Source organism: Mustelus asterias, chromosome 15, assembly GCF_964213995.1.
Source record: "Mustelus asterias chromosome 15, sMusAst1.hap1.1, whole genome shotgun sequence".
Lineage (NCBI taxonomy): Eukaryota > Metazoa > Chordata > Chondrichthyes > Carcharhiniformes > Triakidae > Mustelus > Mustelus asterias.
The window spans coordinates 79,745,628-79,771,120 of NC_135815.1; the positions used below are offsets into that span (position 1 = coordinate 79,745,628).

General features: G+C 42.2%; 1 protein-coding gene across 13 annotated transcripts in view; it reads right to left on the bottom strand.

Annotated features, from left to right (window-relative positions):
• Nucleotides 1-25,493, bottom strand: part of entpd6 (ectonucleoside triphosphate diphosphohydrolase 6) — a 72,044-nt gene that overhangs the window by 43,308 nt on the left and 3,243 nt on the right. For 5 of the 13 annotated variants that reach the window (XM_078230224.1, XM_078230212.1, XM_078230222.1 and 2 more), the window contains 3 exons: nucleotides 20,857-20,936; nucleotides 6,368-6,511; nucleotides 105-180 (listed from right to left, as the gene is read on the bottom strand). In XM_078230224.1, coding sequence (XP_078086350.1) covers nucleotides 105-180; nucleotides 6,368-6,511; nucleotides 20,857-20,936 — 300 coding nt within the window. Of the gene's footprint in view, nucleotides 1-104; nucleotides 181-6,367; nucleotides 6,512-20,856; nucleotides 20,937-23,226; nucleotides 23,355-25,493 lie in introns of all 13 variants that reach the window. The other 8 variants (XM_078230215.1, XM_078230225.1, XM_078230223.1 and 5 more) reach the window with 3 other exon arrangements.

Below are 25,493 nucleotides of genomic sequence, written 5' to 3' on the forward strand. Positions count from 1 at the left end.
ACATCTCAAAATAGCATTACTTGACTTTGTGGGAGTATTTAACACAGACCTGACTTATGACTAGGTACAAATGCAACAGTTATGATTAAGAGCCAGTATCCTACCTTCATCAGATCCATCCATGATGCTAACACAACCATTCATTACAAGGAAAGGGCTCAACTGAAAGACTTCTTTAACCTAGGGAGAAAGGACTCAGTAAATGTACTGTACTTAATTAAAACATCTTTTTCACTAATTTTAGTTCGTTTTTTTGATATACGACTGACAGAAAATAAACCCAGTACAGGGTATTATGTACACCAAATTATAGTCAGTTCAAAAAAGTTCCCTAACGCAAAAGGCTAACAGACAGCAGCTGACTAGATGACATTTACCCCAGTATACACATACATTTAGATAGCATACCCTGAGAGTCGTGCCAAAAGTCAAATACTTTCTCTGTGATAATAAGAGCTCTAACAGCTTTAAGGATTCAAATATGTTGTATTTTAAGCAGATTATGAAGGATTTTTACACTTAAGAAATACACTATGGGGGCGAGCTTTCCGTTGCGTCCTGTGAGCTGATGGGTGGGGCAAGTCAGCACGATCGAGAGACAGCAGAGAAATCAGGTTTGCACCCGATTTCTCGCCTCTCGCAATCTTAGCGGCACCGGATTCTTTTTTGTTAAGCTCGCCCCCAATGTATAGTTTCATATTTTTATAGTAGAGCCTTATAGAAGCATTAGCATAAAAAGTTGAATATAATCAGAATTTAATTCAAGGTATCAGTACATATATAAAAAAAGTATAAACGTGCTTTGAAATCGCAACACGTCACCCAATTTTTAAAAAACAGAATTATAATATACAAGAAGTCCTATTCTAAGTAAGAGGAATACCTGCACAGTTAACACATGAAAGATTGGAGGTGGTTACAATTACGCCCTTACCAGTAAACAATTCTGTAAGTCACATTTTATAGCATTATGCAACAATCTGAAAAATTGCAGTCCTTTAATTAAATCTGATTTAAAATGCGAGATCTCCCATGACGTTGTTCACAGGTAGTCTTTCAGCATAGTTATGATATTTACCTGCTAACTTGTCCACTGGCTTAAAATCATCTCTCTACTTTTGCAAATCCAGTTACTGTACCTACTTACAAAATGCGTTTCCTGAGAGTAGTGCTAATTGTCGATATTTTCTTTATAAAAAACATGCTTCTAAAGCTATAACAAATGCAAATCTGGTCTGCAATACCTGAAGAACCAGATTTGCAACAGCTTCTCAATATTAACACTGTACTTAGCTCATCATTCTCTTGCACATACAACCAATCGACTGAAACCCTCAGCATCACACTTTTTATTGCTAACACGGCAACAAAATCACAACTGAAGAGGTGAGTACGTACAGTATGATTTCAAGGAACAAAGGTAGTTGAGTTTCCAAAAGAAATCACAGAAGGACAAAGATTCAAACATGATAAAGTCTTTAAAATCTTCCAAAGGGAACTAATGGGCAGCATGGTGGCACAGTGGTTAGCACTGCTGCCTCACAGCTCCAGGGACCTGGGTTCGATTCCTGGCTTGGGTCACTGTCTGTGCGGAGTCTGTACATTCTCCCCGTGTCTGCGTAGGTTTCCTCCGGGTGCTCCGGTTTCCTCCCACGGTGTGAAAGACATGCTGGTTAGGTGCATTGGCCTTGCTAAATTCCCCCTCAGTGTACCCAAACAGGCGCTGGAGTGTGGCGATTAGGGGATTTTCACAGTAACTTCATTGCAGTGTTAATGTAAGCCTTCATGTGACACTAATAGACAAACTTAAAAACATAAACTTAATTGTTCCGAATTGCTCAAAATCACATTCCTTTGAGCTCCCTATTTGGAATTTCCAACAACTGAAAATTAAAAAAAAAAGTTTCCAATGTTCTGAAAAATATTCTTATTATGGTTGTTTGAGCAGTGCTGCAAATGGCTGAAGAACGTTTGCTCAGGGAGCAGTGCTCTTGTACAGAACCTGGGGCACCATGCCGAGTACTTGGTTAGTGCTCAGGTTTTTGAGTTTAGTTTTGCTGATACTGGGTTCTATTTTATAACATGGATAGCAGCTAATCACTAAAGCCCTTAACTCACGGATCCCTTCCTTCAGAGGCTAATAAACGTAATTTGCATTGCCAAAATTACAGCCTTTTTATTTTGTAGGAATGGGATACGAAGGATTTCAATATAGTTAGGGTGACTGACTGCTGGGTTGGCTTGCACAGAGTGCAAGAGTCGTGATCAGAGTGCAGCAAAAACAATAGATCAGCAAGTCAAATCAATATGGGTGGAAATAAGAACAGTAAGACTCAGCAAACACTAGTACGATGAGTTCATATGCCCCCAAAATGTAGCTACACTCATGGATAGAGTATCAAATCAAGAAATGAGACGATCTTAAACAAAGTCAATGCAATAATCGTGGAGGAATTTAATTTTCATGGACACTGGGTAAAATCACCAGTGACTGTAGAGGCCAGGTCATTGAGTGTATTTAAGACAGAGATAGGTAGCTTCTTGATTGGTAAGGGGATCAAAGGTTATGGGGAAAAGGTGGGAGAATGGGGTTGAGAAACCCATCAGCCATGATTGAATGGCATAGCAGACTCGATGGGCCGAATGGCCTAATTCTGCTCATATATCTTATAGTCTTAAGGTAGTCTCAAAGGCAAGTTCATGCAATGTATTCCAAACAGTTTCCTAGAATAATATGTTGTAGAACCATCCAGGGAAGGGGCTATTTTAGAATACACCTTGTATAATGAGAAAGATGAATAATCTCAACCCAGACCTCAGCTTTCCTACACACTATATACCCACGATTACTCCTCGGTACAGCCTCCTAATTTTAGACACCTTGACCCACCCATTAGTCCCACCAGCATATCACCTTTATTACAGTATCTTTTCAAGAAATTCACCCTGCTCAGTATTTGACCTCCCAGCTTGCTGCATCCCCTAAATTTTAAACCATGGAGGTGATGGCGTGCATCAACAAAGGGGCATACTTGAGAGTCTCATGGAGACAGCAAGAAGAGAGACTTAAAGAATGAGAAGGAAACAATTACTTTACTCAAACATGACTAAAAAGCTTTTTTCATATAAAGACATTCAGCAAATAGGTTGGTTTGCCTTACGTTTGCTCAGGTAAAAATCAGACAGAGGGAAATAGACACAAAGTGAAAAGTGTGGGACAGTCATACAGCTGGATCTGAGAAAAGGTGGAACATCAAGATGGAGAGAGTGACACAACAAAAAGCACAGGAACACTTTCACATTGTGTAATTCTCTTGAATTGTCTGACTCTTCACCAATATGCCATAGATACACAAAATGATAACATTAATATAGCATGATGTTACGCTGAAATATGGCTTCAGACTTGGGGTGAATTTCCCACATACCAAACTACCCAGTTTTGCCCAAACCTTCATGGAACTCCAGAACCTAAATGTCATGCCTTTTTCACTCTGGGAAAGAAAAACAAGCTGCTGAGTCACACAGGCAGGTCTCTTGCTCATCCCACAGTCAGCTTAACGTAGCTGAGAGCAAGGCTCAGGGTATCCTTTTGTTATTAATTCTTGGAACATGGGAGTCGCTGGCTGGCCAACATTTGTTGTAAGAAGTCTCACACCAGGTTAAAGTCCAACAGGTTTATTTGGTAGCAAAAGCCACAAGCTTTCGGAGCGCAGCTCCTTCATCGGGTGAATGGGAGTTCTGTTCACAAACAGGGCATATAAAGACACAAACTCAATTTACAAAATAATGGTTGGAATGCGAATCTTTACAGGTAATCAAGGCTTAAAGGTACAGACAATGTGAGTGGAGAGAGGCTTAAGCACAGGTTAAAGAGATGTGTATTGTGTCCAGCCAGGACAGTTAGTGAGATTTTGCAAGCCCAGGCAAGTCACAGATAGTGTGACATGAACCCAAGATCCCAGTTGAGGCCGATCTCATGTGTGCGGAACTTAGCTATCAATCTCTGCTCAGCGCCTCTGCGTTGTCGTGTGTCATGAAGGCCGCCTTGGAGAACGCTTACTGAAGATCAGAGGCCGAATGCTCGTGACTGCTGAAGTGTTCCCCAACAGGAAGAGAACACTCATGCCTGGTGATTGTCGAGCGGTGTTCATTCATCCATTGTCGTAGCGTCTGCATGGTTTCCCCAGTGTACCATGCCTCAGGACATCCTTTCCTGCAGCATATCAGGTAGACAACGTTGGCCGAGTTGCAAGTGTATGTACTGTGTACCTGGTGGATGGTGTTCTCATGTGAGATGATGGCATCCGTGTCGATGATCTGGCACGTCTTGCAGAGGTTGCTGTGGCAGGGTTGTGTGGTGTCGTGGTCACTGTTCTCCTGAAGGCTGGGTAGTTTGCTGCGGACAATGGTCTGTTTGAGGTTGTGCGGTTGTTTGAAGGCAATAAGAAGGCAAGCCCACAGATAACCTCACGATGCTCCACTTCTCCAGCTTCCACCCTAAACACATTAAAGAAGCCATCCTCTACGGACAAGCCCTCCGTATACACAGGATCTGCTCAGATGAGGAGGATCGCAGCAGACACCTCCAGACGCAGAAAGATGCCCTCATAAGAACAGGATATGGCACTCGACTCATCGATCGACAGTTCCGACACGCCACAGTGAAAAACCGCACCAACTTCCTCAGAAGACAAACACAGGACATGGCGGACAGAGTACCCTTCGTCGTCCAGTACTTCCCCGGAGCGGAGAAGCTACGGCATCTCCTCCAGAGCCTTCAGCATGTCATTGATGAAGATGAACATCTCGCCAAGGCCATCCCCACACCCCCACTTCTTGCCTTCAAACAACCGCACAACCTCAAACAGACCATTGTCCGCAGCAAACTACCCAGCCTTCAGGAGAACAGTGACCACGACACCACACAACCCTGTCATAGCAACCTCTGCAAGACATGCCGGATCATCGACACGGATGCCATCATCTCACGTGAGAACACAATCCACCAGGTACACGGTACATACACTTGCAACTCGGCCAATGTTGTTTACCTGATACGCTGCAGGAAAGGATGTCCCGAGGCATGGTACATTGGGGAGACCAAGCAGACGCTACGACAACGGATGAATGAACACCGCTCGACAATCACCAGGCAAGAGTGTTCTCTTCCTGTTGGGGAGCACTTCAGCGGTCACGGGCATTCAGCCTCTGATCTTCGGGTAAGCGTTCTCCAAGGCGGCCTTCACGACACACGACAATGCGGAGTCGCTGAGCAGAAACTGATAGCCAAGTTCCGCACACATGAGGACGGCCTCAACCGGGATCTTGGGTTCATGTCACACTATCTGTAACCCCCACGACTTTCCTGGGCTTGCAAAATCTCACTAACTGTCCTGGCTGGAGACAATACACATCTCTTTAACCTGTGCTTAACCCTCTCTCCACTCACATTGTCTGTACCTTTAAGACTTGATTACCGGTAAAGACTCGCATTTCAACCATTATTTTATAAATTGAGTTTGTGTTTTTATATGCCCTGTTTGTGAACTGAAATCCCACTCACCTGATGAAGGGGCAGCGCTCCGAAAGCTTGTGGCTTGTGCTACCAAATAAACCTGTTGGACTTTAACCTGGTGTTGCGAGACTTCTTACTGTGCGCACCCCAGTCCAACGCCGGCATCTCCACAACATTTATTGCCCATCCCTAAATGCGCTTGTTCAAAGGGCTGTTGAGAGTCAACCAGATTGCTGTGGCTCTGGAGTCACATGTAGGTCAGACCAGGTAAGGATGGCAGATTTCCTTCCCTAAAGGACACTAGTAAACCAGATGGGTTTTTCCGACAATGGTTCCACGGTCATCAGTAGATTCTTGGTTCCAGGTTTTTTTTTTTACGGAATTCAAATTCCACTTTCAAACATGGCAGAATTCGAACCCCATTTTGGGAATTAATGAAGTACAAAAAGAATTAATTTGTGGGAGTAATGCTTAAGGGTTACAACACCTAAAGTCATGATTCTAGTTGCATATCATTCATTGGGTTTCCTCCGGGTGCTCCGGTTTCCTCCCACAGTCCAAAGATGTGTGGGTTAGGTTGATTGGCCAGGTTAAAAATTGTCCCTTAGTGTCCTGAGATGTGTAGGTTAGAGGGATTAGTGGGTAAAATGTGTGGGGGTAGGGCCTGGGTGGGATTGTGGTCGGTGCAGACTCGATGGGCCGAATGGCCTCCTTCTGCACTGTAGGGTTTCTATGATTTCTATGATTTCTCCAAAACAAGCTATACAAATTTATTATGTAAATTCTTGAAATCACTGATTTGTTTTCATGTTAGTAAATAACGTAAGACGGTTACTTCATTGGAATTACCTTATCCAACAAATGTTGGGCTTTTACTCCTGGCAACAGGCGTAACCCAGCAGTAGCTTTTAGTACTAAAGGTGTGCTTGCCCAAAGGTCTCTTGGAACTGACTCTTTGGCAATGTCCAGTAACTCCTGAATACCTTTCATAGCCTGTAACACACAAATATGTATCCAATGTTAAACAAACCTCAGTTACAAAGAATGTAATTCTGATAGAGAAGTTTCAGTGGCAATTAAACATCTATAAACATTAATTTATGTTGTTTGGATAGAATGCATACACTATTCTTGCCTATTAATTGAGTCATAAAATTTAGTATCTCAGTATAAAAATTAAACCCAATTCCAGAGAGTGACGTTTAGTATCCAGACATTTTCCACATAGCGGAACACTTTCATTTCCTTAACTAACGTATTTCATTTGTGATTAGAAATTCTGGTGGTTCAGGTCTGGCTTTTCAATAAGGATGTCGTGTTTCTGAGTAACTTTACATAATTACTTTGCAGTCTTCATACTTTAAATCAATGCTTTAATATTACAGAATTTAAAAAAATATTGTCCCTATGATGTGAGCATTCAGATGATCTGAAAAGGCAGCATTTATTGTTCATTGTTAGTTGAACCTGAAAGGTTGTGGTGGCCTTCTTGAACTGATGAAGCCCATGTGTTGAAGGTGCTCTCCAGAGTGCTGTTAGGTTACGTAGTTCTGGGATTTTGTCCCCGTGACAATGAAAGAATCGTGAAATATGCCCAAGTCAGGACAATGAGAGACTTGGAGGGGAACGCAAAGATAATTTACAAGGCTCACTTGTGCAGTTTCTCTGAGCAGATAGGAACTAGAGTATAAAATTTTCAGTATTTGCATACTTGTGAACTCAGATTCTGAACTAGATGAAAATGCCAGGATATTCATTTCTGGGGCAATATTATCATTACACAAAAGTGCTACTAAAAACAATTATCCAAATTCAAAATGCATTAATTAGAAAATTCTTAATATACAGTATTTCACACAAAGCCAGACTATTCAAACTCTTGTCACTAAGACGGTGCTAAATTCCAGCCCAAATATAATTTTTCCATTCTGCACTTCTAATCAACAAGAACAGCCTTTAAACAAAGGCCTATTCCAGTTTGGACGATGAAGTTAGGCTCTTCATAGTTGAACGATAGTAAACATATTAAAAATGTTGTTATGGACTGACTATCTTATCGAAACATTTCCATTCAACTTGATCTGTGTTGAGAAAAAATAATGTGATCAATACTCTGTCCTTTCCTGTATTCTCCTGTTAAAAAAAACAATTTGTTACAGCCTTAGACATCAGCTGAGCTTTTGACTGGGTCAGGATTGTATGGATTATATGGACAAACAAAACTGGAAAACAAGTTTAGAGTAAAACTTCTGCAGAATTCTGGGAAATGAATAATCAAAATGTCAAATATAATGACTAAAGTTACAGGTATACAGTTATGATATTAAAAGTTTTAAGGACAACTGCTTTAAAAGCATATTTCCATTTTCAAACCTTTACATTGAGTTTGAAAGCCATTTACAAAATGGGAAGTATGAACAGATGACATGACACCTTCTGGTGTTTATTCAAACACTGTCAGGTTCATCTCTCTAAAGCTGGCTATGAAGAGTCATTAAGAAATGCTAAGGCCACTCCAGGGATGTCCATTTAATTCTACAAAGTGCTAAATAAAAACCATTGCACTGCTGAGGGAACAGGAGACAGGAAGATACTTCAAAATATTTTAATATAATTAGCTTCTTTGACTGGTGGAACAATGCTTCATCAAAATTAACAGCAGCCATTTTAAATTTTGGAGCTGTATAAAATCTGTTTGAGAACAGTCATTTTGTGTGCAGAACCTCAGGATGAACTCTGAGAGATAATTTCAGAGAGGGTTCTTGGCCGAAGGAGGACAAAGAGGAAGATATTAGGAACTTAACTGGCGATCTGCCAAAAAGAGTCCAGGCAATCTGCAAGTGCTGTAACCACAGAATTAATGAGGAATAGGAAATCTTCTCTCTCCCAAAAACCTGCTGACCTGTTGAGTACAGCTGCAAAGACAAATCTCCAAACTGTCGATAGCAGAAGCCATTGCGAAATCGAATATCAATTTTCAAATCCTTCAATTCAGAAAGAAGGAACTGAAGCAACTGGCCCACAATGATATCTCACAGGGTCTGATTTGAAATCTAATTTTTCAATATCTTTCTATTTTTGTCTGCTTTTAATCTTTATCTGCCTTTAATCACTTTTATTTAAATAACTTTCAACAGTAGTTTTTATAATAAACTAACCTTTATCTTGTTTAAGACCAAAGTTTGTCTGTTAGGTAATTTTCAAATTGATCCACTCAAATTAAAAGGGGACTGCATACACAAGGTAAATAATTAACTCTCGAACCACTTTGAGGAAACACCTTTTGTGTGACTGGGACACTAGTCTATTAAATAGTTTATGGCACCATTCTGATGAAGAACAGGGAGGTTCGCCCCCACTCCTGGTCAATATTTATTTTTCAACCAGCATTCTTTTTAAAATCGGGTCATTATCATATCGCTGGTCATGGGACCTTGGTGAGTGCAAATTGGTTGCCATGGTTTCCCTATGTTACAACAGTAACAATATTTCAGAAGTATTTCATTCGCTGTAAAGTACTGGGATGCCCTGAGGTAGAGTGAGATGTGATATAAATGCAAACCTTACTGAAAACTAATTAAATTTGTTCAGTTTTTCTTGGCAAAAATCCGAGGTTGTACTCAAAGGGATTTAAACAATGGGCATACTGATTTTAGATCAACAAACTGCAAGCCAGCAGTTGCAACTGCAACCTTGCTGGGCACAATTTTCAAATAAGGTGCATAAAATGGGACAGCAATGGATAATCAACAAATAATTCAAAGGCAAGCAGATCATGAACCTAGATGGAAGCAGGTTTTAAAAGCATTTCAAATAAATGTCAGATATAACTGAGAATTGGCAGAACAAGATCAGAGTAATTGACCAGAAGACAAATGTTCAACTTGGTTTTATGAGTTCTGTCAGTGTTGCTTAAATAAGTTAAATCTTTAGCCAAGACCGTAATCTTCTGAATGTATAAACATACAAAATAGGAGCAAAACTAAGCCATTTGGCCCCTTGAGCCTGTCCCACTATTCAATAAGATCATAGCTAATTGAAGTCCACATTCCCATCTTTCCTGATAACCCTTGATTCCCTTGCCTAACAAGAATCTATCTAGCTCCACATTAAAAATGTTCAATGACCCTGCCTCCATCACCTTCTAAGTTCCAAAGTCACAAAACCTTCAGAAAAAAAATTCTCATGCGTGTCCAAAAAGGGCGACTCCTAATTTTACAACAGTGCCCCCTAGTTCTGGGTCCTCCCTCACCCACAAGAGGAAACCTTGTCAAGACTGTTCAGGACCTAATATCCCTCATTCTTCTAAATTCCAATGGAAACAAGCTCAATTTGTCCAACCTTTCCATAAGACCATAAAACATAGGAGCAGAATTAGGCCACTCAGCCCATCAAGTCTGCTCCGCCATTCAATCATGGCTGATATTTTTCTCATCCCCATTCTCCTGCCTTTTCCCCATAACCCCTGATCCCCTTATTGATCAAGAACCTATCAATCTGTCTTAAAGACACTCAATGACCTGGCCTCCACAGCCTTCTGCGGCAAAGGGTTCCACAGATTCACCACTCTCTGGCTGAAGAAATTCCTCCTCATCTCTCTTTTAAAGGATTGTCCCTTCAGCCTGCGGTTGTGCCCTCTGGTTCTAGTTTTTCCTACTAGTGGAAACATCCACTCCATGTCCATTCTATCCAGGCCTCATAGTATCCTGTAAGTTAGGGCGGCACGGTAGCACAGTGGTTAGCACTGCTGCTTCACAGCTCCAGGGTCCCGGGTTCGATTCCCGGCTCGGGTCACTGTCTGTGTGGAGTTTGCACATTCTCCTCGTGTCTGCGTGGGTTTTCTCCGGTTGCTCCGGTTTCCTCCCACAGTCCAAAGATGTGCGGGTTAGGTTGATTGGCCAGGTTAACAAAATTGCCCCTTAGAGTACTGTGATGCGTAGGTTAGTGGGATTAGCGGGTAAATATGTGGGGGTAGGGCCGGGGTGGGATTGTGGTCGGTGCAGACTCGATGGGCCGAATGGCCTCCTTCTACACTGTAGGGTTTCTATGATTTCTATGATATATATGTGTGAACTGGTGAAGTATTCTATGATTTCAATAAGATCCCCCCTCATCCTTCTAAACTCCAATAAGTACAAACCCAGAGTCCTCAACTGTTCCTCATACGACAAGCTCTTCATTCCAGGAATCATTCTTGTGAGCCTCTTCTGGACCCTTTCCAAGGCCAGTACATCCTTCCTTAGATACAGGGCCCAAAACTGCTCACAATACTCCAAATGGGGTCTGACCAGAGCCTTATACAGCCTCAGAAGTACATCCCTGCTCTTATATTCCAGCTCTCTCGACATGAACGTTAACAATGCATTTGTCTTCCTAACTGCCGACTGAACCTGCACGTTAACCTTAAGAGAATCTTGAACAGGGACTCCCAAGTCCAAAGAGCTAAGAATAGTACAGCACAAGAAACAGGCCCTTTGGCCCTCCAAGCCTGTGCCGCTCCTTGGTCCAACTAGACCATTCGTTTGTATCCCTCCATTCCCAGGCTGCTCATGTGACTATCCAGGTAATTCTTAAACGATGTCAGTGTGTCTGCCTCCACCACCCTCTGTGTAAAAAACATCCCTTTCATATCTGAGTTATACTTCGCCCCTCTCACCTTGAGCCCGTGACCCCTCATGATCGTCACTTCTGATCTGGGAAAAAGCTTCCCACCATTCACCCTATCTATCCCCTTCATAATCTTGTACACCTCTATTAGATCTCCCCTCATTCTCCGTCTTTCCAGGGAGAACAACCCCAGTTTACCCAATCTCTCCTCATAGCTAAGACCCTCCATACCAGGCAACATCCTGGTAAACCTTCTCTGCACTCTCTCTAACACCTCCACATCCTTCTGGTAGTGCGGCGACCAGAACTGGATGCAGCACTCCAAATGTGGCCGAACCAGCGTTCTATACAGCTGCATCATCAGATTCCAGCTTTTATACTCTATACCCCGTCCTATAAAGGCAAGCATACCATATGCAAATGTCCCATATGTCCCTTTGTGTTTCTGATTTCCTAAGCATTTCCCCATTTAGAAAATAGTCTCTGCCTCCATTCCTCCTTCCAAAGTGTATAACCTCACACTTTTCCACATTGTATTCCATCTGCCACTTCTTTGCCCACTCTCCTAACCTGTCCAAGTCCTTCTACAGCACCCCCCCTTCCTCAATACTACCTGTCCCTCTACATATTTTTGTATCATCTGAAAACTTAGCAACAGTGCCTTCAGTTCCTTCTTCCAAATCGTTAATGTATATTGCAAAAAGTTGTGGTCCCAGCACCGACTCCTGAGGCACACCACCAGTCATCGGCTGCCATCCTGAAAAAGACCCCTTTATCCCCACCTTCTGCCAGTCAGCCAGTCCTCTATCCTTGCCAGGATCTTACCATTAACACCATGGGCTCTTAACTTATTTAACAGTCTCCTAGGCGGCACCTTGTCAAAAGTCTTTTGGAAATCTAAATAAATCATGTCCACTGGTTCTCCTATATCTAACTTTCCTGTTACCTCCTCAAAGAACTCTAACAGACTTGTGAGACATAACCTCCCCTTTCCTCATAAAACAACACACTCATTCCAAGTATCAATCCAGTAAACCTTCTCTGAATCACTTCCAATGCATTTACATCCTTCCTTAAATAAGGAGACCAAAACTGCACACAGTATTCAAGATGTGGTCTCACCAATGTCCTGCATAACTGAAGCATAACATCCTCTCTTTCATGTTCAATTCCTCTCATAGTAAAGGAAAGCATTTCATGAGCCTTCTTAATTCCTTGCTGTACCTGCATGCTAACATTTTGTGACGAACACATTGGAACATCTGATTTCTCTGTGCCTCGGAATTCTGCAGCCATTCTTCATTTTAGTGATGCTCTCTGCTTTTTATTCTTCCTGCAAAAGTGAACAACTTCACATTTTCCAACATTACACCTCATCTGCTAGATTTTTGCCTCACTCAACCTATCTCTTTATCTGAAGCATCATCATCCTCACAACATACTTTCCCACCTAACTTTGTGTCATCAGCAAAATTAGCTGTTATTAGCTGAGATTGGGTAAACTGGGGTTGTTTTCACTGGAAAGACGGAGGATGAGGGGTGACCTAATAGAGGTGTATAAAATTATGAAAGGCATAGATAGGGTGAATGGTGGGAAGCTTTTCCCCAGGTCGGTGGTGATGTTCACGAGGGGTCATAGGTTCAAGGTGAGGGGGGGGGGGGGGGGGGGAGAGAGAGGTTTAACACGGATATCAGAAGGACGTATTTTACGCAGAGGGTGATGGGGGCCTGGAATGCGCTGCCGGGCAAGGTGGTGGAGGCGGACACACTGGGAATGTTTTTACTCCCCTCATCTAAGTCACTGATATAAATTGTAAGAAGTTGAGGCCCCAGTGCAGACTCAAGGACTCCACTAATCACATCTTATGCATACTTAGATTTCTGCCAGCCAGCCATCTTCATGCTAATGTTACCACTACCCGCCCCCCCCCACAACATCATGAGCTTTTATTTTCCACAATAACCTTTGAAGTGGTACCTTAAATGCCTTATGGAAATCCATGTACAGTACATCTACAGACCTTCCTTTTATTCATAGCTCATGTTACTCCTTCAAAGAACTCCAATAAATTGATTAAACCTGATTGATCTTTTACAAACCATGTTGACTCTTCCCAATGACCTTGAGATTTTCCTAAGTGCCCAACTATAATCTCCTTAATGACTGATTCTAACATCTTCACCTATAATTTCACGTGTTCTGCCACCCACCCTTCTGGAAAAAAGGAGTTATATTTGTGTTTTCCAGTCTAATAGACCTTTTCCAGAATCTAGGGAAATTTGGAAAATTAACACCAATGCACCTATTACCTCATTAATCACCTCTTTTAAGACCCGAGAATTAAGTCCATCAGGACCCAGAGACTTGTCAGCCTGCAGCTCCATCAGTTTGCTCAGTACCAGTTCCTTAGGGATTGTAAGTTTGGTAAGTTCCTCTCTCCCCTCCACCTCCTAATTTATAGCTATTACTGGAATGTTTTTGTATCCTCTATAGTGAAGACAGAAGCAAAATATTTGTTCATTTTAATCCACCATTTCCTTATTGTGTACTATTAATTCCCCCATCGTCACTCTTTTGAGCACCGACACTCACTTTACTTACTCTTTTCCTAATTAGCTATAGAATCACTTTGCTATCCATTTTTACATTTATAGCTAGCTTCCTCTCATATCGTGACTTCTTTCTCCTGATTAACCTTTCAGTCATTCTTTGCCATTCTTTATGTTGTAACCAATCATTTGACCTGTCACTCATCTTTGCAGTTTTATGCATTTTCCTTAAGCTTGATGGCTTTCCTTAACTTATTTAATTAACCATGGATGGTGGATCCTCCTCTTAGAAAGTTTCTTTACAGTAGAAATATACCTATTCTGAGTATCCTGAAAGATCTTCCTACACGTCAGCCACTGCTTCTCTATTGATCTAATCCCCAGCCTAGTATCCCAGTTCACTTAAGCTAGCAAGCATTCATGTCCATATAGTTTCCCCCTTCTTTAAGTTTAAAATAGTCTTAGACCCACTCAACTCCCTCTCAAACTGGATGTAAAGTTCAATCATATTGTAGTTGCTGCTACCAAGGAGTGTCTTTACTCTGACGTCATTAATTAATCCTGTCACATTACACAATACCAAGTCTAAAATAACCTGCTCTCTGGTTTGTTCCAGAATTGCTTAAGAAACTCTCAAAATCATGCTATGAACTCCTTACCCAGGCTACTACTGCCAATCTGACTTTCAAATTTTATGTACCTACGTGGACCACAGCAATTGGATCCTCCCCCTCCCACTGCACATTCCCCTCCAGCTCGGTGCAGATGTCCCACCCTGGCAATGGGCAGGCTACACCGCCATCTGGCTCTCACTCTTTGCTGCAAAAAACAGTGTTAATCACCGTCACTATACTGTCCTCTACTATAACTTCATTCCCGTTTGCCCTCCTGCTTAAATGGCTTCATCTATCATGGTGCTATGGCCAGCCTGCTCATCCACCTTGCAGATCTCACTTCCATCCACACAGGTTGTGAGCACCTCAAACCTATTTAACAATTGCCAAGCCTGAGGTTCCTCCACTGCTGTCTGCTCGGTCTCTTAACTGCCTCACTCACAGACACATCCCCTTGACCCTCACTGCTGACCAAAACAGATGATCATCTTCTAAGAGGTGGGTCCCTTCTTCTGGAACAAAGTGTCCAGATATTTCTCCCCTTCCCTTGTGTTGCACATTGTCTGCAATTCAGCTTCCAGATCAATAACCCGGATCCGAAATTACTCTAGCCCCTTACACTTTCTGCAGGCATGTTTGTCCTGGATTTTTTTGGCAACCAAAAGCTCCCACATTCCACAGCTGTAACATGACACCTGTCCTGCCATTGTTACTTGTGAGTCCGGACTCCCCTGAGGAAGGAGCAGTGCTCCGAAAGCTCGTGATTCCAAATAAACCTGTTGGACTTTAACCTGGTGTTGAGAGACTTCTGACTATGTTCTAATCTGTTATTCAGCTGTTTATTTTTTTAAAAATAATCCTGTCAAGCATACAGCCCATCCTCAATGCCCCTTCGCAACTTGTGTCTGTCACACTGGTCATACTGGTTTATCAGCTATAGTCTGGTTCCTGGCCAAAACCAGCAGTGCTTATTTGCACTGCAAATGAGTTGAATTAGATTTCTGACTGATCCCCTTGGAGGACACGTCACACCCAACAGTTTGCTGAAATATGATCCTCCCTGCCAGAGAGTAATCCAAGGTCTCTACTCTGTGTAACTTCCAGTAAGAAGTCTCACAACACCAGGTTAAAGTCCAAAAGGTTTATATGGTAGCACAAGCCACAAGCTTTCAGAGCGCCGCCCCTTCATCAGGTGAGTGGGAGTTCTGTTCACAAACAGGGCATATAAAGACACAAACTCAATTTACAAAATAATGGTTGGAATGCGAGTCTTTACAGGTAATCAAGTCTTAAAGGTACAGACAATGTGAGTGGAGAGAGGGTTAAGCACAGGTTAAAGAGATGTGTATTGTCTCCAGCCAGGACAGTTAGAGAGATTTTGCAAGCCCAGGCAAGTCGTGGGAGTTACAGATAGTGTGACATGAACCCAAAATCCTGGTTGAGGCCATCCTCATGTATCCGAAACTTGGCTATCAGTCTCTGCTCAGCGACTCTGCGTTGTCGTGTGTCGTGAAGGCTGCCATGGAGAACGCTTACCCGAAGATCAGAGGCATGACAGCGGTCACGGGCATTTGGCGTAGCGTTCTCCAAGGCGGCCTCCACGACACACGACAACACAGAGTCCACGACTTTAACCTGGTGTTGTGAGATTTCTTGCTGTGCTTACCCCAGTCCAACGCCGGCATCTCCACATCATAATTTGATCCAGGGATTGTCAGGAAAGTCCCAAAGCTCACAGTGCTAATACTGCAAAGAAGAGACAGAGCCCACACTCCTGAGTTAAAGACTTAAGACTCACAGCACTGATTGAGAATGTTCAGGGAACACCGAGGTCAACGAGCTCGCAATGTTTACAGTGCTGAGCTCAGAGAACATCACATCATTTGCACTCCTGACTTCAGAGAAGGCAGTTCTCAAACTGTTCATTTGCAGCAAGACCAGGACAACATGTAGGCCTGGGCTGATAAGTAGCAAGTGACACAGATGTGCCAGGTAATGACCATCTTCAACCAGAGCAAATCCAACTATTTCCCCATGACATTCAATGACATCACCACTACCAAATCCCCCACTATCAACAAACCCAACTAAACCAGCCATGTGAATACAGTGGCTATGAGAGCAAGTCGGAGGCTGGGAATTCTGTGGCAAGTAACTCACCTTTGACTCCCCATATTCTGTCCGCTATCAGCAAGGCACAAGTCAGGAGTACAATGGAACACCCTCCACTTGTCTGGATGAGTGTAGGTCCAATGACACTCAAAAAGCTCAAACCAGGACAAAGCAGCCCACTTGATTGGCACCCCATCACTCCCTCCACTACTGACGTACAGTGGCAGCATTGCGTACCATCTACTAGATGCATTAGAGCTACTCACCAATGTTCCTTTGACAGCACCTTCCAAACCCAGAACCTCTAGCACCTAGAAGAACTAGGGTAGCAAATGTAGGGGAACACCACCTGCAGGTTCCCCTCCAAACTTACACACCACCCTGGCTTGGAATATATCTTTGTTCCTTCACTGTCACCATGCCAAAATCCTCGAACTCTCTTCAGAACAGCACTGTGGGTATACCTACACCACATGAACTGCAACAGTTCAGAGTGGTGGCTCACCACCATTTCCTCAAGGGCAATTAGGGATGGGTAAGAAATGCTGGCCTCGCCAGCGACGCTCACACCATATGAAAGAATAAAGAGAGTGCGCTTAACATTCACTACAGATTCCATACTGCTGAGTCAGATAGGAAGTGGTGAGGGATGGAGGGACTTCAACATGAAGGGGAGAGCTTTAAAATGGAGGTATTGGTGGACTGGGAGCCATGGTAACACAATGTGCAGAGGTGTAATAAGTTAACCAGACTTCTGTAAGTTATGTTCAGCAGAGTTTATATGAACTCAAATTCATTGAGTGGAAGATAGGAAGTTGAACAGATGAACATTGAAATAGCCAAGTTTGACAAACAATACAAATGTAATGCAACACAAGTTGGTAGGAATACAAAGTATGCTCTCAGATAGGTGTCTCTGCCTTTGCACCCTCCTCAAATTGTAAAATTTAGATTATACTGCCTTTCATATTGTTCCTCCCAAAATGCATCTGCACAAAATTCAGCCGTATATCGATCCATGTCACCAGTCTCTATATGGCTTCCTGAAGTCTACTGCTGTGCCATTACTATTTAATACATTGGCAAGTTTGATTTGCAAATGCCTTACCCGCAAAGTTCAGCATTATACTGCTTATACCCAAGTTGTTTGCTCCTAATACTGACTCTTGGAGGAACCTCACTGCATATTTCTCTCCAACCAGACAAATGTGTGCGGCTGGAGTAAATATAGACACAGGGAGGGACAATACCATGGGTGAACATGACTAGTGCAAGTTCAGAAGCAGGCAGCAGAATTTTGGATGAGTTGAGGTTTATGGAGGGTGGAAGATGGAGGTCTAGTCAATTGAGCATTGGATTAAAATTCAGAAGGAACAAAATGTTCAAAGGTGCATTGACCACAGTGCTGTGGAGTAGAGAAAGACAAAATAATTATGTTGTGGTTGGAAAATAGGAGCGAACAGTTGTGGGTTAGAAAAAGAGTGTTTAATTATCAGACAATGAGCTTCCTCTTCCAATAATTTGGGGTGCGAAGATGTTGGAAGACCAGTATTCAAGTTCTGAGCACATTTGGCACAGGAATTGGGCTTTATAGTACCCATTTCAGTTGTTTGTCAGCCTCCTAAAACTCAAAATTGGCTCAAAGATGCGTGCATGCACTTCTGACATTAAGTTGGTCCAGCACTATCTTGGCCAAGGAGACTGCACATATGCACCACACAATCGCGGGTGAAGGAGGCACTGTGGGTTCAGTGTGCAATGCAGATTTGATGGCAGTGCTTCCATTTTTGTCTCCCACGTTCCAGTCTGCACAGTCTTAAACTTGCACAACTGAACACATCGTGAAAAGGCCGGAAGGATCGCTTACCATTGCTGTTTAATTGGGTTCATTACAGGTTAGTTGCTGGATAATATTATCTGACTGTAAGTGCAATTTTACATGTTTTTGGAGTCTTTCCATACTTGTCTGGCTGGTACTGAAGTACATGTTCATGATTTAACGGCTTGTGCTGTAACATATTGCTTCCAGGGCATGGTCAGGCTCCTCTGCAAATTGATGATGGCTGGGAGAATGAAAAAAGATCATGCAGAGCAGTACAAACTGCTAAAAGGAGTAGGTGGAGGGGAGAATGCCTTGGAGAAGATACAGGAGACTTCCAGGTCAGAACAGGGATGAGAGGCTTCAGCTATGAGAGATTAGGAGTATTCACTTTTGAGCAATGAAGATGCTAATGGAGATATTCCAAATTATGAGAGATTTTGTTAGAGCAGGGAGAAATAGCTTCCTCTGACATGGCGATAGGCAGCTAGAGATCACAAATTTAAAGTAATAGTCAAAAGAAACAGATGGAAAGTGAGGAGGATGTTATCACAAAAGTGCTGCTAAAGTCCAGAATGCATTTCCTGTCAATTCCATAGGAACCTTTAAAAGGCAGTTGTGCATGCGTTTGGAGGAGGATTACTTTGCAGGGTAATGGAGAGAAAGTTGGGTGTGTGTGGGTCTAATTTGGACAGCTCTTTCTAACAGCTGGCCCAGGCACAACTAGCCAAATGACCTCTTATTTATCCTGCAAGATTCTATGACTAACGTTCTGAGGTCTCTATGTTCCTCCACTGCTCATGAGCATCCCCCATTTCCTTCATCCTATCATCGGCGATGGTCCAGGTGCTTAGGCTCTGGAATTCCATAACCTCTTCATCTTTCCACCCATCACCTCCTTCATATATTTGGCTTAAAACCTACTTCTTTGACCAAACACTCAGTCGCTTCTTCTTTAGCTCAGTATCAATTTTAGCCCGCTTTCAGTCCTGTGAAGCACCCGAGGACATATTACTTACTACTTTAAAGGCTCTATAATGAACGCAAGCTTCCTCCTTAAGCTCAACTCTTTAAATCAAGATGCATTAAATTCAAAATTTTTTCTACTGCCTTGTAACAAGTTACCCCAAAATCTCGAAATTCTTGCTGCTGTTCATCCTATAATCTTCAGGTTGATAGTTTAATTGAAGAGAAACATCACAATCTGAACATTACTTTGCATTTTTCCATTACTGTACAGCACTAAACTCATTATTTTGCTAACTTCCTCAATTCTGTCTGCAAATGCAACTGTGCTTCTGGTACTGGCCAACTTAATTCTCCAACCCACTTCCACTCCAATCTGTCTGTCTTTGGCTTCCTATACTGTTTCAACCACCAAATTCAACAGAACCTCAAGGAACATCACCTCACTTTTCTATTAGACATGTTACAGCCTTCCAGTCTTAACAGGGAGTGAACACATGGTAATTAAGGATATTGCACCAGTTCCTCTGGGTATGGCAGAGACTTAAGCTTGTGCTTAGGATTGGGTGTTCAATATGTTTGGGATTTACTTGATTTCCTTCTGCATCATTCATAGAACATAGAACATAGAACATTACAGCGCAGAACAGGCCCTTCGGCCCACGATGTTGCACCGACCAGTTAAAAAAAACAAACTGTGACCCTCCAACCTAAACCAATTTCTTTTCGTCCATGAACCTATCTACGGATCTCTTAAACGCCCCCAAACTAGGCGCATTTACAACTGATGCTGGCAGGGCATTCCAATCCCTCACCACCCTCTGGGTAAAGAACCTACCCCTGACATCGGTTCTATAACTACCCCCCCTCAATTTAAAGCCATGCCCCCTCGTGCTGGATTTCTCCATCAGAGGAAAAAGGCTATCACTATCCACCCTATCTAAACCTCTAATCATCTTATATGTTTCAATAAGATCCCCTCTTAGCCGCCGCCTTTCCAGCGAAAACAATCCCAAATCCCTCAGCCTCTCCTCATAGGATCTCCCCTCCATACCAGGCAACATCCTGGTAAACCTCCTCTGCACCCTCTCCAAAGCCTCCACATCCTTCCTGTAATGTGGGGACCAGAACTGCACACAGTACTCCAAGTGCGGCCGCACCAGAGTTGTGTACAGTTGCAACATAACGCTACGACTCCTAAATTCAATCCCCCTACCAATAAACGCCAAGACACCATATGCCTTCTTAACAACCTTATCTACTTGATTCCCAACTTTCAGGGATCTATGCACACATACACCTAGATCCCTCTGCTCCTCCACACTATTCAAAGTCCTCCCGTTAGCCCTATACTCAACACATCTGTTATTCCTACCAAAGTGAATTACCATGGAACATGCAAACCTTCTTTTCCATTTTACACCACCCTCCACGATTCTGCTGCAACTAGTTAGATCTTTTCTGTTGCCATCTCCTTTCGCCTTGCAACAAACTGTCCATATCTAACATCCTCTGATTCTAAGGAAAGGTCATCAACCTGAAAGACTGATTCTGCTTCTCTCTCCATAGGTGCTGAATGGTTATAGCATTTCCCATTTTTACGTCACAAGCTGAGTTACTGGTAACATTTTATTCACTGGTAAGAAAAAGAAAGTAAGAGAAAGTAATACCAAATGAGGTTCATCAGAATATGCCGACAATCCTGGCTTCAAGGCTTTGAAAGTCTCATGTGCAAGTTTAGGAGATTCTGCTGAAAAGAATCACAAATATAGAAAATTAAATGATTGGACTTCTCTGAACTGAGATTCATCTCAATTAGGTGAGCATGCAGCAAAATATAATAACAATTGTTTCATCTGACATAAGACCCAAGAATATTGAGTTGATTTTACAGTTTACAGATCTAGGTAGTAAATGTATTTAATTTGCATAATAGGAAACACATTTAAAGCCAGGTGCTGTGTATGATAGATGCTGGAAAGCTTTAAAAAACATTATGTTCTAAATTTATATGATGAAAATTAGGCTGTCAAATGCTGGCAAAAAAAGGATCAGCAGTAAATAAACAACAGGGACAACTCCATTGCTCTTCTTTGAAGTAGTGTAATGGAGTCTCTTGCATCCATCTGAAAGGGCAGAGGGACCTTGGTTTACTGTCTCAAAGGTGGCCCCTCCAACTGTGCATGGTAGGTTAGTGGTTATGTTACTTGGGGGGTTAGTATTCCAGAGGACTGGACTAATGATCACAGGATTGTTGAAGTGCTAGAGGTCATTCTGCCCATCATTTCTGCACCTGCTCTTCAAATGAACAATTCACCTAGTACCAGACCCTGGTCTTCTTCCAGTAATCCTGCACATTCTTCCTTTTCAGATAATAGTGTAATCCTCTTCTGAATGCATTGATTGAACCTGTCTCCAATGCACACCTCGGCAGTGCAGTCCCGAATCCAACCACTTGCATGTGTGAAAAAAACGTACTCTCATGTCACTTTTGTTTCTTTTGTCAATTACTTTAAATCTGTGCCTTCTCGTTCTTGATCCTTTCATGAGTGGGAACAGTTTATCCCTACCTACTCCATCCAGATCCTTCATGATTTTTAATATCTTCATCCAATCTCCTCTCAGCCTTCTCTTCTCTAAAACAGTCCCAACTTCTCCAATCTAGTTCCTCATCCTTGGAACCATTTCCGTGACTCTCTTCTACACTGTCTCTAATGCCTTGAAATCTTTCCTAAAATGTAACCCTGGAACCAGACACAGTGCTCCAGCTGAGCCAAACTAACATCCTTGACAAGTTCAGCATAACCTTCTTGCTCTTGTATTCTGTGCCCCTTTAATGAAGACTGGAATGCTGTATGCTTTATTAACCATACTCTCAAACTGTCCTGCCATCTTCGATGACATATGCACATATACCATATACACCCAGGCACTCTGCTCCTGAACCCCTTTTAGAGTTATATCCTTTTATATTGTGTCTCCTTGTTCTTCCTCCCAAAATGAATCACTTCAGATTTCTCTGCACTGAACTTCATCTGCTACTGATCTACCCATCCCACTACTTGTCTATGTTCTTTTCAAGTTCTACATTATCCTTATCATAGGTCACAGTACTGTCAATTTTAATATCATACACATCTTTTGAAATTGTGCCCAAGGTCTAAGTCTTCCTAAATATTAGGAAGAGCAAGGATCCCAACATTGACAATCTGGGGAACTCCACTACAAACCTTCCTCCAGCTCAAAATAATAATGGTCTGACTGGCACAGTCAATATGGATTTATGAATGGACAATCACGTTTGACAAACCTGTTGGGAGTTTTTTGAGGATGTTACTAACAGAATTGATAGAAAGGGAGGACATAGTACACTTGGATTTTCAGAAGACTTTGGATAAAGTTCCCCACAGGAAGTCAGTTAGCAAAATTAAAGCACGAGATAAAAGGTAATGTACTGGTATGGATTAAGGATTGGCAAACAGGCAAGAAGCAAAGAGTTGGAATAAACAGGTCATTCTCACATTGTGTGATGTGGAGATGACAGCACAGGTTCGAACAAGACTTCTTCACCGCACGGGACCTTAAACCGATGCTATACACTAGATACATCGATGACATTTTCTGCCATTCTCACATTGACAGGCTGTGAGTAGTTGGGTATCGCAAGCATCAGTACTTGGGGCCCCAGCTATTCACAATATATATGAATGAAATGGATGTAGGGGCCAAATGCAATATTTCCAAGTTCACGGATGACACAACACTAGATGGGAATGTGTATTGTGAGGAAAACGCGAAGTGACTTCAAGAGAATTTAGAATGACAGTGAGTGGGCACGAACATGGCAGCTGGAATATAATGTGGAAAATTACGAGGTTATCCACTTTGATAGGAGGAACGGATGTGCAGAATATTTCTTGAATGGCAAGAGATTGGAAAGTGCAGGTGTACAAAGGGACCTTGGTTTTCCTGGTCAATAAATCACTGAAAGTTAACATGCAGATGCAGCAAGGAATTAAGGCGGCAGACGGTATACTAACCTTTGTCGCAAGAGGATTTGAGTACAGGAGTAACAAAGGCCTGCTTCAATTGTATAGAACTTTGGTTAGGCCACGCCTGGAATATAATGTGCAGTTTTGGTTCCCTTCCCATTGGAAGGATATTATTGCTGCAGAGGGAGTGCAATGAAAGTTAACCAGAGTTTCAAAGAATGAGAGGTGAACTCACTGAAACCTACAAAATATTTGAAGGATAGACAGAGTAGATGTAGGTAAAATGTTTCCCCTGGTTGGGGAGTCCAGAACCAGAGGACATAATTTCAATATAAAAGGGAAGCCACTTAGGACTGAGATGAGAAGAATTGTTTTTTCCTCAGGAAGTTTGGTTTAGTTTATTTATTAGTGCCACAAATAGGCTTACATTAACATGGCAATGAAGTAACTGCGAAAATCCCCTAGTCGCCACACTTTGGCGCCTGTTCGGGTACACTGAGGGAGAATTTAGCATGGCCAATGCACTTAACTAGCACGTCTTTCAGATTGTGAGAGGAAACCAGAACACTCAAAGGAAACCCACGCAGACATGGGGAGAACATGCAAGTTGTGAATCTTTGAAATTCTCTACCCGAGGGCTATGGGAGCTCAGTCACAGAGTTTGTTTAAAGTAGAGATTGACAGATTTCTAAACACCAATGACATAAAGGGATACGGGGATAGTGTGGGGAAAATGCATTGAAGTGGATAATTAGCCATGATTATACTGAATGGCGGAGCAGTCTTGATGAGCTGAATATCCTACTGCTGCTCCTATGTTCCTTACAAACATCCATTAACCACTACTCTCTGTTTCCTGTCATTCAATTAGTTTTGTTTCCATGTTGCTATTGTCCCTTTCATTCCATGAGCCACATCTTTGTTCTCAAGTCTGTTGTGTGGCAGTGTATCAACTGCCTCGTGGAAGTCCACATCAACAGCACCTCATCAACCTCTCTGCTATCTCTTTTAAAAGCTCCAGCAAGTTAGCTTAAACATGATTTTCCCTGAACAAATCCCTGTTGGCTTTCCTTAGTTAAACCACATGTATCCACGTCACTATTAATTTTGTCCCAAATTACTTCCAGAAGATTCCCCACCACCATATTTAATACATAAGTACAGAAGTCTTTGAAGGTGGCAGGGTATGTTGAGAGAGCAGTTAATAAAGCATATGGTATCCAGGTTTTATTAATTGCGGCACTGAGTACAATAATGAGGTCACGATGAACTGGTACAAGGCACTGGTTAGACCTTATCTGAAGCACTGCATTGAGTTCTGGGCTCAATATTGAGGAAGGATGTGAAGAAATTGATGAGAAAATAGAGGGTATTCTATGCTTGGGAACAATTACAGCAATTTTTAAGCTCACAATAAATAGACTCTGGATCTCGCAAAGTCAGAAAGGAATTATGGATATTAAAGTTGTAAACAGTTTTGCTGTAAACTATTACTTTACTTCTCAGATGAAAGAAAGTTGGGATCAAGGATAGCTAATTAACATTCTACTTAGCTGCAAAGCTAATGTGTTTCTGTTTGCCATGGGGAAAAGGGTAGAGGAAACCATTTTGAGACCAGGTTGCAGGCTTCCCATGAATATCAGACAGTTGCAGTTTTGTCTTATGCAATCCGAAGCCAACTGAGAAGTAGAGAGCAAGTGACAGAACCAATCAGGCTGCACCCAAAGAAGAGAAAATGCTGACTCTATTGTTCACCATCCAGAACGCGGATGGGGGCTTGCACTCAGATTGAAAACTGAGTTTGTAAAGGGTTAAACGGGGCTGGATGACATGCCTAGCTTTAGCCACATGAAGAAGTCTGCAGTGTACCTCTCACAGTGAGTAGTAGTTCTGGGGTTAGGTGTTACCTGGTTGGGAAAGAAAAAGAAAGCAACTCACTGGAAGCTAGGAACAATCGTGAACTGTTTGCAAAGAAACTGTAATTCTGTGGAGAAGTGTGAGATAAGTAAAACAAAAGTCTGAAGTATAAGTTGCACACAAAAGAAAAGTGTTTAGTCAATGGTGTTTTAAATCATTTGATACAGTAAAGCTTTTAAAACATGAAATCCTGATGTTATTCTGCGTATTGTTAACTTGAAGTTTGAATTTCTCTTTAAAGGTTATCGGTCCCTATGGAGATCATAACAATATGAATCCACAGGTCTCTGTTCCTGCACATCCCTTTAAAATACTATAATTTGAATCTTTGCAAAGTTATTGATCTAAGTGACAAGACTATGCAGACAAGTAGCATTATTACTATAAACTGCAGTTGC